Below are 16,693 nucleotides of genomic sequence, written 5' to 3'. Positions count from 1 at the left end.
AAGATCGGCATTGGTGCTCGTGAACCGCAGTTGATCACTGAATTACCCGACGAGCTGGGATAGAGATATACGTACATGTGTGTGTACACCTCTATATGTATATATATATATATATATATATACATGTATAGATAAATAAATAAATAAATAAATAAATAAATAAATAAATAAACGAAGAAGTAAATAAATCGATAAATATCTCTTGTTGTTCCTCGCCGATTCGTCTTGTACGGTATAAAAGAAACTGGTCGAAATTAATCGATCGTAGCTGCGCCGATTTTTGCAGACGGCGTATTTGAGCATAAGGTTGTTTCTATAAATCGGTTAAATCGGACACGTTGTTGAACGTTAATCTTAATAACAGACACTCGATTCGGCCAACACGTGCGGGTATATTGAGGATAATAATATACAACTGAACGCGATTGAAAGGTTCTCGATAAACTTGGATTTTGGACAACCGATTCTACACATTTCGGTATCCGGCGATCTTCGACGATAGTTATAACGGTGAGTCGGTTTCTCTTTTCTTTTTTTTTTTCTTTTTTTTTTTTCATCCATTTATACCCTATTTTTAAGATAGGTTTGACAGCCTTCAGGAAAAAATTGTTTGATTAAAACATGGTTGGTAAATTTTTTTGCTGATTTTTTTTTTTTTTATTTTTAAATTAATTTTTATTGTTATACCCATACCCCAACGGTATATCAAATCGATATATCGGCAACCACGACTGATCATCGACAAATCGACATTTGAATTAGTTGCTCCGACTACGACAGAAATTAGAGTACTGGAGAATTTCAAAAGGTTTGAAACGCTCGTTGTGTTGCACACAATTTCTCAGATTTGAATATACATTTGCTGTCGATTTTGTCTTTATTCCGTTCAATCGTTCTCCGACCTATTGATAAAAGTTGCATGTCTGAGAAAAATGAAAGAAAATTTACGATGACTTGACTGAACGATACGAGGTGAAAAAAGAATTGAAAAGAAGAAGAAGAAGAAAACTACCCAGTGATATTTGAAAATGGAATTTTTTTTTTTTATCTACTATTCGAACTGCAGATCTAATTATGTAACCTTGTTATTCCGAAATATCAGCAGCTATTATTGAAAACATAATTCGGATTGTTAAATTTTGTATCGGATTTTGCACAATGATCGTAATTCGATTAAAAAATTCTCTGTAGCTATAAACAAACATGTTGTGGCGTATAATATTACGTTAAAAAATTATCGGCAAAGAAAAAGGTGGTGCGGATTAAAATTGTAAATTCGCAGCTCACGGCTCATGCATTTATGAATAAAAATGTGACACAGAGGCAGACGTAGAAGAAGAAGAAGTTTTCGCGAGATGTGTAAAACGATTTTTATACCGATTTTTATAACGCTGAATATAATTCAGATCTAATAAGACTTTTAATTAGCAGATCTTAAAGTTTCTAAAAATCCGAGTTTGCATGCCTATACAATGTGTTTTATGGCCGTTAATGGTTTTCATTCTTCAAGTTAATACGACTATTCGACAATAATTGAGAGATGCTAACGAGAAAAGATGCTCTGAAAAAAAAAATATCCGCAAACGTGAGCGTGAATAATTTTTTGCGAATAAATCGGGAATAGTTTATGACTAAGAGAAATCGGCCAGCTTACACATTTATTTTTAACGTTTCACGCACAAGGTTACGTTTAGATCTATGTAACATACCGATCGGCTCCGATTCATAAAAACAACATTGCCCAATCGGTTGGCATTTTAAGACCATTTTTATGCCGGTTAACACAGGCGTTTAATAGCCGAACGAATCACGACCAAGACCTCAAAAAGGCCAAAGATCTCCGTTTACTAGCTGTGAATATAATTTCAAAGCCGTTACCGATGCTGTTGGAAAAAAAGACCACACCGAAGTATGCATGCAACATATATAAATCACTCCCTCACGCGTGACTTGCAGTCGAAATATTTCTTCATCTACTTCACTAGTAGGTAAAGCTTCGGTTATTTTCTTTCCTTCATTCGCCTTCACGTCTATGAAAAATGAAATCGTTCGACCGATTTTCGAGTTATTCATACGCGTATCAAGACTGGATTCGAAAGAGGATAAAGACTGAAGTGAGCCTCAATTTTCTACGATTTTCTTTAAGCTTTCGGTTATACTTATTGCATAGGCAAATCGCGAAGATTCTTATAAAGTCAATCGAATCATCGCAGGATGTGACGTCGACTTAACGATGTGAGGAAGAAACATTAAAAACAGGAAAAGAAACCAAGCATTCCGTGAAATTGGCTACCTTGCTTAATCATAAGCAATTCTGCATCGGGTATGACAGGTGCGTTATTTTCGTTGAACCGGTTTCGAAATCGCAAAACTTTACACACACACACACATACATGCGATTATTACACTCGATCTGTGTCTCGCCGCATGGTTCTCATGAGTATGTGTAACCGCGATGTAATCTGAAAAAACCGGCTTCTTGCATCGTGGCTTGATATTATTAAATTCACACGCTACACTGTGCATGTATAATTAAATATACCGATCAACGCGTCACGTATAAATTCTTTTTTACCACAGATCGATTACGTACCGCTGCGCTAAAGTGCGTAAAAATTTTTTACTATTTTTTCACGCTCCGGGAATAATGCGAAGTAGCGTTTTTACGCAATAAACCGATCGCGGTCTGTGCGGAAAGACGCGTCAGATTTACAATGAAATAAAAAATAAAATAAAATATAATAAAAATTCACCTTCGGCTCGCGTATGTAATATCAAGATATAACGCGGATAAATCACCGACCTGCATAATTTGACTAGTTTTATTATGCGCGCATATTTGCAGAACCTGCGGTAAACGCCATGCGTTGTCTCAAAGAAGAATTGCAGACTTCCGCATGCGGCATGAAACTCGCTGCGGGTGGTCGTTGTTTTTTTTTTTTTTTTTTTTCTTATTTCTAATGGCGACGCGGTTCTCCATTCGCTTTGCACCTGACCGGGGCTGCGAATTACATTTAAACGCATCTGTTATAATATCACGGAGCCGGCTTTCGAACTCGGATACCTCCTACGGTCATCCACATTCCAACTCCATTCGCCGTTTATTTATATATTACACGCACGGGTGTTTACCGGATCCGAAAGTCAAATATGTGAAAAATTAGATATTCTACAGTGATTTGTAATTTATTCACCGCAAAGAGTTTCGTTAAAACGATAGGTTTTAGTATAATAAATATACATATACATATATTTACATGAATATCAATTAATTTGAGACTCGCCCTGTGATTATATCATTATTCTTACATCGCTTAAAGTATTCGAAGATGTTTGAAATATTGGAAATTTTGTATGATTGTGTCATTGGCGAGAATTACAATGAAATAAATGAATATTGAAAGTATGAAACAAAGTTTGAAAAACGCGTCGTTCGAAGTCCCCTCTAAGAGCAGAAATTCAACGCCGGAAGATGATGCGATGTAATTTTTACATATGTACACGAGGTGTGTGAAAAAAAATGTGGAAGAAACGTAAAAAAGTTGTTAAAAATTTTAATCAAACTTAAGGGTAAAAGTTAAGAGCGGCCAAAGTTCGCGTCTTCGTCTATGCGCATAATACCGTTGATAGATATCCAAAATACGACGATAACTTCGGAATTTATATCTACTCACGCGTATCATGTGTTGTTGGAAAATATTCCGCTTTGTTGTAATGCGAAGAGCCGCGGGGTATTTCGTAAATTAAGAAGCCGAAGAATTTCCAAAAACGTTTACTCAACCCCGTAAATCACGGAACACAATTTAGCCGCGTGCTTATGCAGGTAAATACATACAAGCATCGTAACATCATTCAGACCGTTCAATTTCTATTCCGAACGTTACTGCCGACGATTAAAATCAGCGTTGACATTGGATTTTGTATCCCGGTATAGAAATTTATCACCGCGCTATAGCTAAACGTTCCCGTTCGATTTTTCCACCTTTCACATTTCCGTTTTTCGCAAAATTACACACACCTCGTATATTATTTGAGAATTCGACTAAAATTAAATATGGCTTTTCTCTCTGTCATCACGCGGACATACATATATATAATCACAATTTTGTGTTCTAATTTGGAAATCGCCTGTTGAGAAATAAATTTCTCAAACTTTACAGCGCCCTCGGCTGTAATCCATAGATACCAATCTTTCGTCAAAGTAACAATATACATCGGGTTCAAAATTGCACATCCTCCTGGTTCGGATAGTGGAACACGAAATGTCCGATATTTTGCTAGCCTGTAACAAGTGGATGAGAACAAAATTATATTCGAATCGCGAGCGTGCGAAGATAAAAGCCGGGTCTGTTACAAGTTGCAGTTCCGTGTAACGCGTAGATATTTAAACCCGGAGTTTTGCAAGGGAATATTATAGCTGGTCCGGTGAGATTGTTTTCTTTTTCTTTTATTTTCTTTTTCTTTTACTTTTTTCTTATTTCCGTTGTTTTTTTTTCAAGCAACCGAGAAAACGCGTTCCCTCTCCCGCTGTACTTTATTCTCTTTCGGTCCGCAGGCGCTGCATTTATACCTCTATACCTAACTGCACTGCTGCACCAGCCTTCGATGTAAGGCCACTTTTCCTTTCGAACAGAAACGTTAGCGCGTTGCGAAACAAACTCACTCACTCGCTCGCTAGCTCGCTCAATCGAAGAACGGGTTGTGCAGTTTCTGTAAGGCAATACTCAGGCCCAACGGTGACGGTCTCGGGCCACTGAAGCCGCGAGAAAATCACCCCGACCTGGTTGAAATTCCTCAATTCCTCGCCGATTTTACGATAGATCGGTTTACTCGGACGATCGACGAGGAGAGACGCTGTCGTTTATTCCATTGTCCGTAGTAAAAATAAATAAATGAATAATAAAAAAAACACACACACACACACATTCCGCATTCGCCGAACGGGCCAATCTTAACGACCTGCGGAAGACCGGCGAGACGCTCAGAATTTCACAACGAGCAGGTAGCCACGCGGTTCACGTAGATTGCTCAACACGCCCGTGAAAGGTAGTAGGTACCATTAGAATTCCGAGGTATCCGAGCGCTGCTGTCAATTCGATTTTCGAATAAGCATTTTCCTCGAATTTTCAGCAGCGCGTGTCTTTTTTCTCTGATACTCACCCGGCAGATAGGCAACCCACAATTCGCTGTGGAATTGCTGCAACTGCGTAGCCTTGGTTGCCTAGCTGTTGGCGTTTAGCGACGGGTTTCACGGAAAACTGCTGGTGAGATTGTCAGAGGAATGGGAGATGAGAAGCCGAAGCTCCGGAATGTTTGCCTTACAATCTCACCTTCTTCGCACGTCATTATTCGCGTGTGAACAATCTCGAATAGGTATTACGCAATGTGTGGCCCAGCTGGTTTCAGTGTTATGTACAAATTATTACCACTGAGCAAATTTGGACAGCAAAAACCTCGGACGCTACCCTGACATTGATCAGCCGCGGTGGTTTTAAGGAAGCCTCGATTTTAGGCTTGGTGATTTTGCAACCGGAGGTCACAGTGGTCGCATCCAGCAATAAAACGATTCTTGACGCTGCATAATGACGTGCTAATGTTCTCGTGAAGCTATCGCTTAATTTATGCAACTTTTGGTTTCTCCCTTGCGAAATACGAAGTGTAATTTTACGACGAAACGGTACCACGTACAGGATATCAGGCAAAGGTCGGCATGATTAACATTGCTGAACATTTGGACTCATCTTTATGCATGAGTAAAAATTCGTCAGTCGAAAGAATCGATGTTGCAAATTGTTCGATCAATTTCAAGCACAATCCAAATTGCCGATTGTCAGAATTCAGTCGGGTTTTTATAGTCTTCCAAAGTTACTGCGGCGAATTTGCGCAAGCCTCATCCGAAATTTGAACCCTTCCGAGTGTTCACTATTCCGACTAACGTGACATATTTGACACGCGTCTTGACTACGCAGATATTCGACCCGCAACATACGTACAAGAAATGAGAATTTGGTAACCGCGATTGGTCAGGATTGCCCAACTGGGTGATTATAGAAGCGATGTGTCAAGACTTTTCCGACATTGGTATTTCCCCAATTTCCAATCAGTAGCGACATTCTCACTAACTTATCGCCCGGTACCTCATCTTGCAGATGGACCAGGTAGTCAGGATGGTGGTGGACGCCTATCGGGACCTAATGGACAACAAAAGTGACCCGAGAGTCAACGGTTGGTTCATGATGAGCGGTCCAATGCCAACGGCGTTGATATGCCTCACCTACGCTTACTGCGTCAAGGTGCTCGGACCTAAACTGATGGAGAACAGAAAGCCGATGAAGCTCCGGAAGGTTTTGATTTTCTACAACCTGTTCCAAGTCATATTCTCCTACTGGCTCTTCAAAGAGGTAAGACCAATGGTATTTAATGATGTATCAATGCATCATGTATCATTTCGCAGAGACGCTCGCATAAATCGTGTCATTGTTTGCTTGGACAGTAATCCCATGGTGTTGAGTAATTCCTGTACCTAATGACGTTCTTTCGTTTTCAGTCTCTCGTTGCCGGGTGGGGCGGTCATTACTCCTTCAGATGTCAGCCGGTCGATTATTCCAACAACACGTTGGCCGTCAGAATGGCCCACGCGTGCTGGTGGTACTACATGTCCAAGTTCACGGAATTCTTCGACACGATATTCTTCGTGCTTAGGAAGAAGAACGAACAGGTGTCGACCCTCCACGTCATCCATCACGGCATAATGCCGATGTCCGTCTGGTTCGGGCTGAAATTCACGCCAGGTGGGTTATGGAAACTGATTCCAACGCTCTTTGACTTTTGAAAAACTTCTTCTCGTCTCATTCCGAGTACGGTTCAACAAATACCGGTCGAAGCCAAAAGTACCCAAGACTTGTCTGAAGGCAAAACTCGGTGAAATATCGGACCCCGATAATTGACATTCATTACTTCCAGAGTAAATCGACCACTCTAAGAGGACACGAAAAAAATCAATTATCACTGGCACTAGCACATTGTGTATACGGAATAGGTAAATACATCGAACGTCTGCTACGAGATGCCGTGATACCTTCGCCACGCGTCATTAAATATTCAAGCATTACAAATATTGCGCGTTCAATATTCTTGTGGACACGAATAATATTGGCCACATATAGTTCTGATCTCAGACTCCAAATATATACTACCGGATTTTGGGTAGATATTACTTATTCTGTACGGTTTTTAACGATCGAAGTCCCATGGCTTCCATCGCATCTTCTCACTAACATCAATGTTAATTTAACCGGTTTTCTAATATTTACTGGACAGTCACCATCCCGGCAGACGTTAATTGAATACATTCTCATTGTATATTATACATATTTAGAGTGCATTAATTTTCGTCTTAACCTTACACTCGGAACACGATTAATCGTAGTCGTTGATTAATACCGTTGCCATGATTCAGCAAAACCTGATCTGCACTTGAACCGATGAATCCTGTAATCGGTTACTAAGTCTGTATACCATACCATAAATATTGAGGTATTTTACGAGCCTCTAAAGTCATGAGCTGGTTCGATAAAAACTAGGAGTTGCTAGAGGCGAGCGTGCGTTCAGAGTCAATAACATCGAATGTACCTTTGCAGCCGAAGGTTCAACAGACACGCGTGATCTGTTCCTCAATTTCAACGGAGTTATTGGTAGCCGGCTACAAATGGTCAGTTTTAGAATATGCCAAGTGTACCGTTAACACAACAATGACGTAACTATTGAATTAGCAAACTTTTTTCACCGCCGTCAATCATCTTCTCCATACTACACCTAGGATTGCCGAAGATCGGAGCCTTGCTAGGAACGGAATAAAACCGGTACCCTTCTTCTACCTCATAATGATCTCAATTGGAGTTTGCATGATTAATGGTAATGTGCTGAACTTGACGAATCGTTTATTCTGATCTCAAAAGGCCAAGTGGTCGTCCATTCTGTGACCAAATGACTCGCGGCGCGTACGGTTTGAAAAGCTTCGTTGAGCACCGATCGTTTCTTTTAAAAGTTAAGTTAAAATTTCCCCCCCGATTAGTATGTTCGTTCCTATCGATGATGGCGACTGGTGAATGGTCTACAAAACGTCGAATATCTCGAGATTACTTACTCAGTTACAGAAAGTAATTCGTCAGGCACTTGTGTGGTTGGTTGTGTGCGTACAAGGCAGCCAAGGTCGAGGATCCAGCTTCGCACGCTTCCGAATGACCAATAACACGAGGAAAGAAATAAAATATTACCATATCATAATACAAAGTCCTCTTTGCTTTTCCAGTGCATAAAGGGCTAACTGACCGGCTTAAAAGTTAAACGCCTCGTTGAGATCATAAGTAATTTCGACGGGTGGCCGCGGATGAGTAGAAATCACAACAATGTCAACGAAACTCTGCTTGCCCAGAACTCGCGGAGGTTGCCCAACCACTAATAAGTCATGCATATTTATCACGGTTACCACGTACCACGCGACGTTCAGACAACGACCCCAATGATACTGACCTGATCGCAAAATTCGCCCTTGTAAAACCTCTTCTATTCTATTATTCCAGGAGGTCACAGCACGTTCTTCGGTCTGCTCAACACCTTCGTTCACATAGTGATGTACTCCTACTATCTTCTGGCCGCTCTCGGTCCCCATATGCAGCCTTACCTCTGGTGGAAGAAGTACTTGACTACCCTGCAGATGGTCCAGTTTGTTCTGGTGATGGTCCACGCGTTCCAGCTACTCTTCATCCAGTGCAACTACCCCAAGGCCTTCGTATGGTGGATCGGAATGCACGCCGTGCTCTTCTACTTCCTGTTCAGAGACTTCTACCAGCAGGCCTACGTCAAGAAGTCGCGCAACCTCGCCAAGACCGACGATTCCAACGACGCGAAGCTACAGAACGGCAAGGTTCACGACGGAAGCAAGAGTGACAGGAAGAACGGTCTGGAACCTGGCGTCGATACCAAGGACGAGATATACGCCGGCAAGTACAAAATGGCGACAGGTTACATTTCCGGTAACGGACTTAGGAACAGAGTATTCATAGACAATAGGAGTATCAGCGAATAGATGCAGCGAGACTTTATACGCTAATTGTATACCTATACACAAAACCTGTTTGCCGTTACGGATCGAGGTCGCCGATCCTTGATTAAAAGAGAAGAGAGAAAAAAAAAAAAAAACAACCGGGACATTAGAAGATCACGATGACGATGATGACGATGATCACGATCCTGATAAATAATATTAGCACGAGGATGAAGTGTGCAACTGATTTACACACCCCATTACACATACTGTACTATACGTTATTATACACATGAACAACATCAACAACAACAACAACAACAAAAACAATATAGAGCTTAGTATCATCGCCTGCGCGACACATTATCCAATTGTACCGAACCAAAGAAAGGAATGAGGAATATATCAGAAAGAACAGAAGAACGAAAGGAAGTAAGAAAGCGGCTATATGGAGATACATTTTTGTTTATGTTTGTTTTTCATCTCATTGCAAAGGGTTGAGAATTTTCCATTTGGAGATTAATAGAGAAGCTGAGGGGAGAAAAAGGATGAACAAGAAAGAACGCAACGTTTGTCGCCTATACATGTTATATGTACCTGTACATAATGAAAAAGCTGGCAGAAACTGCTGACAAAGGAAAACCGATGAACGAAACGGGATTTGACCGGCAGCTGATACCGGTTGTACATATTACCATTTTATGATTATTATTATAATTATTATTAATGTTATTGTTAGCATTAACTTAGTCTTAACTTATATACTTGTTAGTAGATTATTGTGAGTATAGAAATTGCTTGTGACAAAATGGGGACCATGTACATATAGTGTCAAATACGCGATGAATATGTATAAAGCCTACGAGCATATACAAAGTAATAATAATGATGGATAGCGAACGTCGCACCTCAATCAGTGACACATTAAAGATGCAACCGATTTATTATTTTTTATAAATTTTTTTTTTTTTCAATCTTGCTATATCTATAATATACCTTAGATGTATATTCAATTCGCTGCACTCATTGATAATATTCTTATCCTCCGATCACAGTTTTATGTTCTCTGAGACATATTATCAATACGAGTCATGTGTTCGACGTATTATACATTGATTGTATTGGATGTGTTTCATTATAAAACGAGAAATGATATACATCTAACGTAATAATATAAATACATTGCGGTTAGTTGTTACAATGTATAGATAAATTATACTTGTTAAGGCTTTTGTACAATAAATGAACGGCGGATGATCCGACCCGATCACCGTCCGACAGTATAAAACTTGCGCGTTTTTCGTAATCCTTACTAATTTAAAGTGCGTGTCGATTACCTGCGGAACCGAGTTTACTTTTCCTGTACTTTGGCTTATGATTTGTCTTTGTCGCCGAGCTGAATGACAAGTATCTTGTAGTTAATCAGAAATGGTAATCACTGACCTTATGGAACCGAGAACACAGCTCGCCGGGGCAACTTCGAAGGTTCGAGACGCGTTTCAACTTTGTTGTACGACAGGATGACGAATCAAACGAGAAAAGTGAGAAATAAAATGACCGGCTGATGATGTAGCCCAGGTTGAACCGTGCCCGTGTTTTTACCACTTTAACCACGTTGCAGCAGATAAATCTATTATGGCTTTGCTTCCAGGCTGCAATGCATAAGCAATTAACGTCTGGTCGTGAGTCCGGTGCACTAATCGTAGAGATAAATTTCCTCTTTTACATATTAAATTTGTCTTTTGTTCGTCAGATAGGTATTTTTCCGTGTTTTTTTTTTTTTTTTGTCGTCGTTGAGTTAAAATCAAACGACGAAAACAAAATACCTATTATTCGCAATGCAGACGGTAGGCTCAATGAAGATTTCAAATACGGGTCAATAAAATGGCCAGACAAAAAAAACACCGGTTTGAATAGTAAAGAGTAATATTATTGCCGCGTTTATGAATACATTTATTTCTTAATTTAAAGATTCATATTGAATTCGCGATGTGTGATGATCAACTTGAGCGGCAGCCAGACGAATATTTTTCATTTTTCCTCATTTAGTGATAATTTCAATCTTTCACAGAACGGACCGTACAACGCGATAATTATTCATTCAAGTTAGGCTACAGGAAAAATTCATCGTGTGTCTATATACGTGCACAGATTCGCTTTGGTGTCCTTTCCTTTTTTTCTTTCACGACGCAGATGATTGTTCACACTTTAGTTAATTCGGTTACACATTAAAGGAGGAAAAGAATTACACCGTATACAAAGAAGACAGCTCGTTATAATATTTTCCTCAAGCGATATTGGTATTCTACATGATTGCGGTTTAGCCTAGCCAGAAGTGCCAAAAAAAAAGGAGCTCCAAGTCGAAGGTGAGGAAAAGAAAGATGAGACTAATGTACCAGGAAACAGAATTTTAATTCTTCCTCTTGCAAAAATATTTACATCCGTTACGTAGTCCGCGACTATATGTATACGTGTATAAAAATTTCCCGGAAGTTTTATACCTTCTACTGCAGGTTATTACACCGATAAATAACTTGCATGCCATATATACCCATGCGTGGACATGCAGACAGTATAACTGATATTTGTAGGTACAAACAGCCGTATCTTTTACGCCTTCCCTTGCGCAAGAAGAGATACTGGGACAAGTGCAACTGGGGAAAGTGTGGTTGTCGCGTAATAGAAAATCTCTGAACGGCTTCTAATTAACCCGATGCGGGTCGAGAAGTAGGTAGATAGATAGGTACAAGTATCATGTTGCGCCTTGGTGCAAGTCAAGCACCGTCACTCCGTTATAAGGGCAATGGCACACTTCCATTATTCCTCGAGTCTGTCTTTTCTGCTCATTTTTCAGTGGCTTCCATCCGATCTTTGCAGATTTTTCAATTTCGACTCACCCAGACAACATTCACCAAATACGCACGATTATCAGTGTTCAGAGATTAGTTGCATCATTTTCAACTATTTCGGGTAGTGCCTACAGTCTGTAATGAAAAATCGGATGAAAACGATCGGATAGTTAGAAAATGAGAAGTCTACGCTCGGTCGTCGGTATTTTACCGATACCGTGGATAAAAATGAGAATTTGTCTTCAACGGAATAAAAAGAGCAATAGTCGATAAAGTCTCTGTTAAACAACAATTGGCGACGATAGAGAAAACGATTGGTCGGTAACGTTCCACCGGTCGATCTTACCGTTTCGTTCGATCCACAGTTTCTCGACTGGGGTGCGAAGATCGATTTTCACAATCTAACAGCAGATACAGAGAGAGAGAGAGAGGGGGAGATGCGAGGCTTTCGATTACCGGCTGTAAAAAACCGCCGCCAGATGTCGCTGACAGTCGGTACTAAACCGAACCTCGCATTACGGCGGGAAATTTTCAAATTGCGAGAAAGAAGATTGTAGTATTCTGCTATGCCGACTCGATTTTTTCATTGGGATCCCATAAAACCAGTCGGTAAGTACAGGGCTATCGAATTACTCTGAAAATTTACCAGAACCGTAAACCATTACGAAAAATAATCTGGGGCTCGCAGTCTTTACGTTGATCATGATGATGATGAAGATGATACTGAGATCGGCTGCTGGGACCGATTTTCAATCGGTGAAAGCGTGAGCTGGATAGTGAAAGTGAACCGCATCGCGCCGCTCCCGCGAAGCCGCAAACCGGAAACTGCTTCGTTGTGGGGGGGGGGGGGGGGGGCAAGGCAAGCCTGCACGGCATCCAACCTTTCGGGTCTTACGGGCCTTTCGGGCATAACCGCGGGCCGTAAAGCATTGGGCAATCGGTCTGTGACAGTGCCGGGCATTCCGTACCTACGTACACGTACACAAACTGCAAGACTGAACTTTTCGATGTTTGCACCTGCCGATCTTCTATGTGGTTAAATACGTAATGGAAGATGACATCGCGTATAAGCGGGAAGGGAGAAGACATTTATATCTTTTTTAAATATCGCAATTCATGATGAATCGATCAGATTCGTTGCGCTGATTTGTTTGGTTGCACGTATACCTTGTCCAATTCATACCTCGTATGTAGCTTACTGAAAAAGTTGCTGTGATTTTTGCGATTCATCCATTATGCGCAACACAGATTTATCCACTTTGTGCGTTTCTCACTCAAGTATAATAGTTCTGTTGTAAGCGAGTCTGATGAATATTCAAGAATACGACTTACGCTCCAGAGTTGAAAAACGAAATTTAAATCCTGCGGATCGAAAAATTTCCGAAATCCCCGGGTAAAATTCCCTCCTTCTCCACCTCGTGACAAGAATTATTGATACGTATGAATTACTAATTATAGCGAGGAATACGGAGTGCATCGCAAACAAAATTCCGTGAGAGCATATAATTATGTAGGTGTTTATTTAACATCCAAGCGTTATCGTCATCGTCATCATCATCGTCACAATAGACAAGTGTACATAATACTTATGTCATATCTTCGGGCTCTTCGTATAAATTGTTTACTGAACGAATTCCACGTGCAATTACCGATCGGATAACGCGATCGACAATTTTATCACTGCTATACCGCATACGTACATCATGCGTATTACGACGATGCGGATGAAAAGGCGCCAGTGCACCGAGTGGTTCGATGTAATGATCAAAGAAATTCCTCGAGGCGGTCGAGCGTGACATTTTACGCTACGTGTTAATGACGACGAATCGAAGCGTCGATCCCTTAGGTCAAGTCACAGACGCGTTGAAGGATAACCGCGATGGATTCGTCGTTCGATTCAATGACGATTATTAGTTAATCAATTTTGTATATTGTTGCGTAAAAATTCGTCGTCCAGCAAAACATCGGTCACTTTGAACCCAGGGCAAGTGCGGGTTTTGAATAGAAAGAAAAGCAGAGTGAATAAGAGTAAGAAAGAAACAGAACGGTCGAAAAGAAGAAGAACAAAATGTACCGCATACTCTTCGCGTGGAACCGCAACTGCGCAGTGTCTTGAGGCTGAAATACAGAACAAGTAGTAACCGAAAAGAGAGAGATGAAAAAATACCACAGAAAGACTAATGAAATAATTGATCGCCTAGAGCTATGCCGATGGATGCTTAATATGCTGTATAGATGTATACGAGAAAAGAGCACACACGCCTGTAATTACTTGATGTAGTTTACTCGAGGAAACCATTGCCAATAACCGCAATAAGGCAACAGGTTGCGGTCATAAGCTAATTGTAAAAAGAATCATCGGTCTGTACGAGATTTCACAGCTGTCGTGATTCAAATATGAAAATTTTTGGTGTTTGAAGCAATTGAAGAAATTTTTTTTTTTTTTTCTCTCATTTATTCTCAGTTCCCAACAATCTTCACACCTAGACACTCGATCTATGAAGTGAAATGGTGCGAATCTTTGACTTTCTAGTTTGCGCCGTCGTAATGAATGCCGAAAAAAAATCATTCACAGTTTCATTGGTTCGCACTTGACGTCACACCGATCAAATACACCTGATGACGCGCGTCTCGCGTAGAAGCTAGTCATGGTAATAGCAGTTCAAGGTAAGTAATTTTCAGCAATATCTGACTTACCAGTAATTAATTATTTTACTTCAATGACGCAGTTTTCAAACGCCTGCAATTATTAACGATGCGCAGAGTGGATAAGCGGCTGCTCGATATTTAATTATACGTATGTTGTGGCTGTCTTTCACACTCCGCGGTACCGCTAGGGACGCCATCTACGTGACGTCATACGCCTAGAGCCAATTGCAGGTCACTCTGGGTTAAACCACGCGGGAAAATTAAATGTGTGGAATTTATTTCTACCAAAAAATATGAAGATGGAATATATTTTCGGTGATAAGAATTCAATCCGTCGAGACTAACTGAATGCCTAATGATTGCTATGACTGATACTGATTATTATGACCTATTCAAATTTCGTGTCGAGGTATCATTGATTTTTCCACTCAAGATAACGGATTGAGTTATTTCTGATTTTTCGCGGGATAACGATACATATAAATGCTGCACAAGTAGAAATTGCGGCTCTTATGCTAATTTATGAAAATTATAACCTCGAAGTAAATTTTGCTCCGGATCTGGGAACGCAGGTGTGTATGCCATCGAATTTCTTGGCCCATCAACCGGAATCCGGTAAACAAGCCCAGGTAGCACATTCATTTCGAGGCTGTCCATCATTCAACTACAAAAAAGTCACCGTTTTGTTCAATTAAAGACATGTCGACGCATTGTTGGCAAAAAATCAACAAAAGGTAGCCTATTTTTCAATAGCTATAGATCGTCAAAAAACTGAACGTAAAATTGACATGCAGTATACTTCATGTTTGCAATAATAAATTAATATTAGCCGTCTCAACTACAGTTGTGATTGTTTAGGTTTTTGATGTTTTTCCGACAGACAATTGTTTGTGCGAGCGCATTCATGTGCCGAATGAACTTCAACGTCTGATGGCAGTTAGACTAACTAATCGTTATCTCGTACTTGACGCCATCTGACTATTAGCCCACGTAATTAGCCTACTTGCAAATTATCGCCTTTTCGGCTTCACTGCTCACAGTCAACTGAGTACCAAATAATAGTTGACGTCGGGTGTTGCCTTTATCACGAATTTTCAGAGGACATTCGTGCAGTCTTAGTCGGTGTACGGTTAACAATAGGCTCATAATATGCCTATTCCCAGTTGACTTGAAACAGTTGACTGAGAATTTTTGTTAATATTAAGTCAACCAACAGCGAACGGTATGCTACCTGAGAAAAAGCTGTTTGCAATGGATCGAACGACGGTGGAATATTTTGATGATCCAAAAATTACTCGACCAGCGAGTGAAAAATCGGCAAACTTTTCCAATCTGAGTCGGACTTCGGGATTTGCCGGTGAATAAAGAATCGTGAAATTGCGGAAATTCCGAGCATCACTTCGCATCACGGAGTATATTTTTAACGACGGTGCCGGAACGGAATTCCCCTCACTAAATCGGTGGGCCGCGCGCCGGCGGCTTGTCGGGAAAAACGTCGGTATCTCGAACAGAACCTGCAACGCGATCGGCAATGCCGATTCAGAATTGGCAATGAGTTGAGCGGCCCCCGCGTCTTGTCGAGGAACTGTTTTTCGAGAAATTTGCATAGTTTTAATCGTGCACCGAACCCTGTCCCCCCAAACAAATCAACCTTGACTGACGTATGCACGAAATTGACGAACGACCTTCGCCCAGACTCCGGCTGTGGATGTAGTGATATTCGAGGTTAATTGAGAGGGACTTTGAGTAATCGAGTTCCTATTTGATAGCCGTCCAACAGCGAGTCCATGTAGCAACAGACGCATACGCACGCGCGTCTTTGTATACGCGAGGCTATTTTGCAAGACGAATTCGCAGCTTTTATAGACATTCGTCGAAGGTGAAATTACGCCCGAGATGTTCGTGCTGTTATTTCGCTTAGCTTGAAACAACTCTCGACCGATGGTCAATCAGACAAATCATTCGACAGCCCAAATAAAACTCGAAGTGGTCGACCGCGCTGCCATTTTGAATTTGCACCGGCGCATACACTTTAGTTGAACCAATCGAAAGACGTATCCAAGGTGACGTCATAAAAGATTGATATTTTGTCCTTTGGTGTTAATATTATTATTTTTGAACCTTCTGACTGCAGAAACCGGCATTTTCA

The 16,693-nt window shown here is 40.7% G+C and overlaps 1 protein-coding gene and 1 long non-coding RNA gene across 2 annotated transcripts; one reads left to right on the top strand and one right to left on the bottom strand.

Moving 5' to 3' along the window:
- Positions 1-16: 16 nt before the first annotated feature.
- Positions 17-9,185, top strand: LOC124179894 (elongation of very long chain fatty acids protein AAEL008004-like). The gene is made up of 4 exons (XM_046564754.1): positions 17-510; positions 6,150-6,401; positions 6,548-6,791; positions 8,583-9,185. Exons 2-4 carry the CDS (start codon positions 6,150-6,152, stop codon positions 9,086-9,088), a joined length of 1,002 nt encoding a protein of 333 aa, XP_046420710.1. The 5' UTR covers positions 17-510; the 3' UTR covers positions 9,089-9,185.
- A 4,731-nt stretch (positions 9,186-13,916) lies between these two features.
- Positions 13,917-15,267, bottom strand: LOC124179715. Its single transcript, XR_006870143.1, has 3 exons — positions 15,081-15,267; positions 14,593-14,781; positions 13,917-14,013 (listed from the first exon to the last, which is right to left on the bottom strand). It is a non-coding gene; the product is annotated as an uncharacterized LOC124179715 (long non-coding RNA).
- Between the last annotated feature and the right edge of the window lie 1,426 nt (positions 15,268-16,693).

Source organism: Neodiprion fabricii, chromosome 4 (genome assembly GCF_021155785.1).
Source record: "Neodiprion fabricii isolate iyNeoFabr1 chromosome 4, iyNeoFabr1.1, whole genome shotgun sequence".
NCBI lineage: Eukaryota > Metazoa > Arthropoda > Insecta > Hymenoptera > Diprionidae > Neodiprion > Neodiprion fabricii.
The sequence above is the reverse complement of the archived record's forward strand: the minus strand, read 5'-3'. Positions and strand labels throughout refer to the sequence as shown.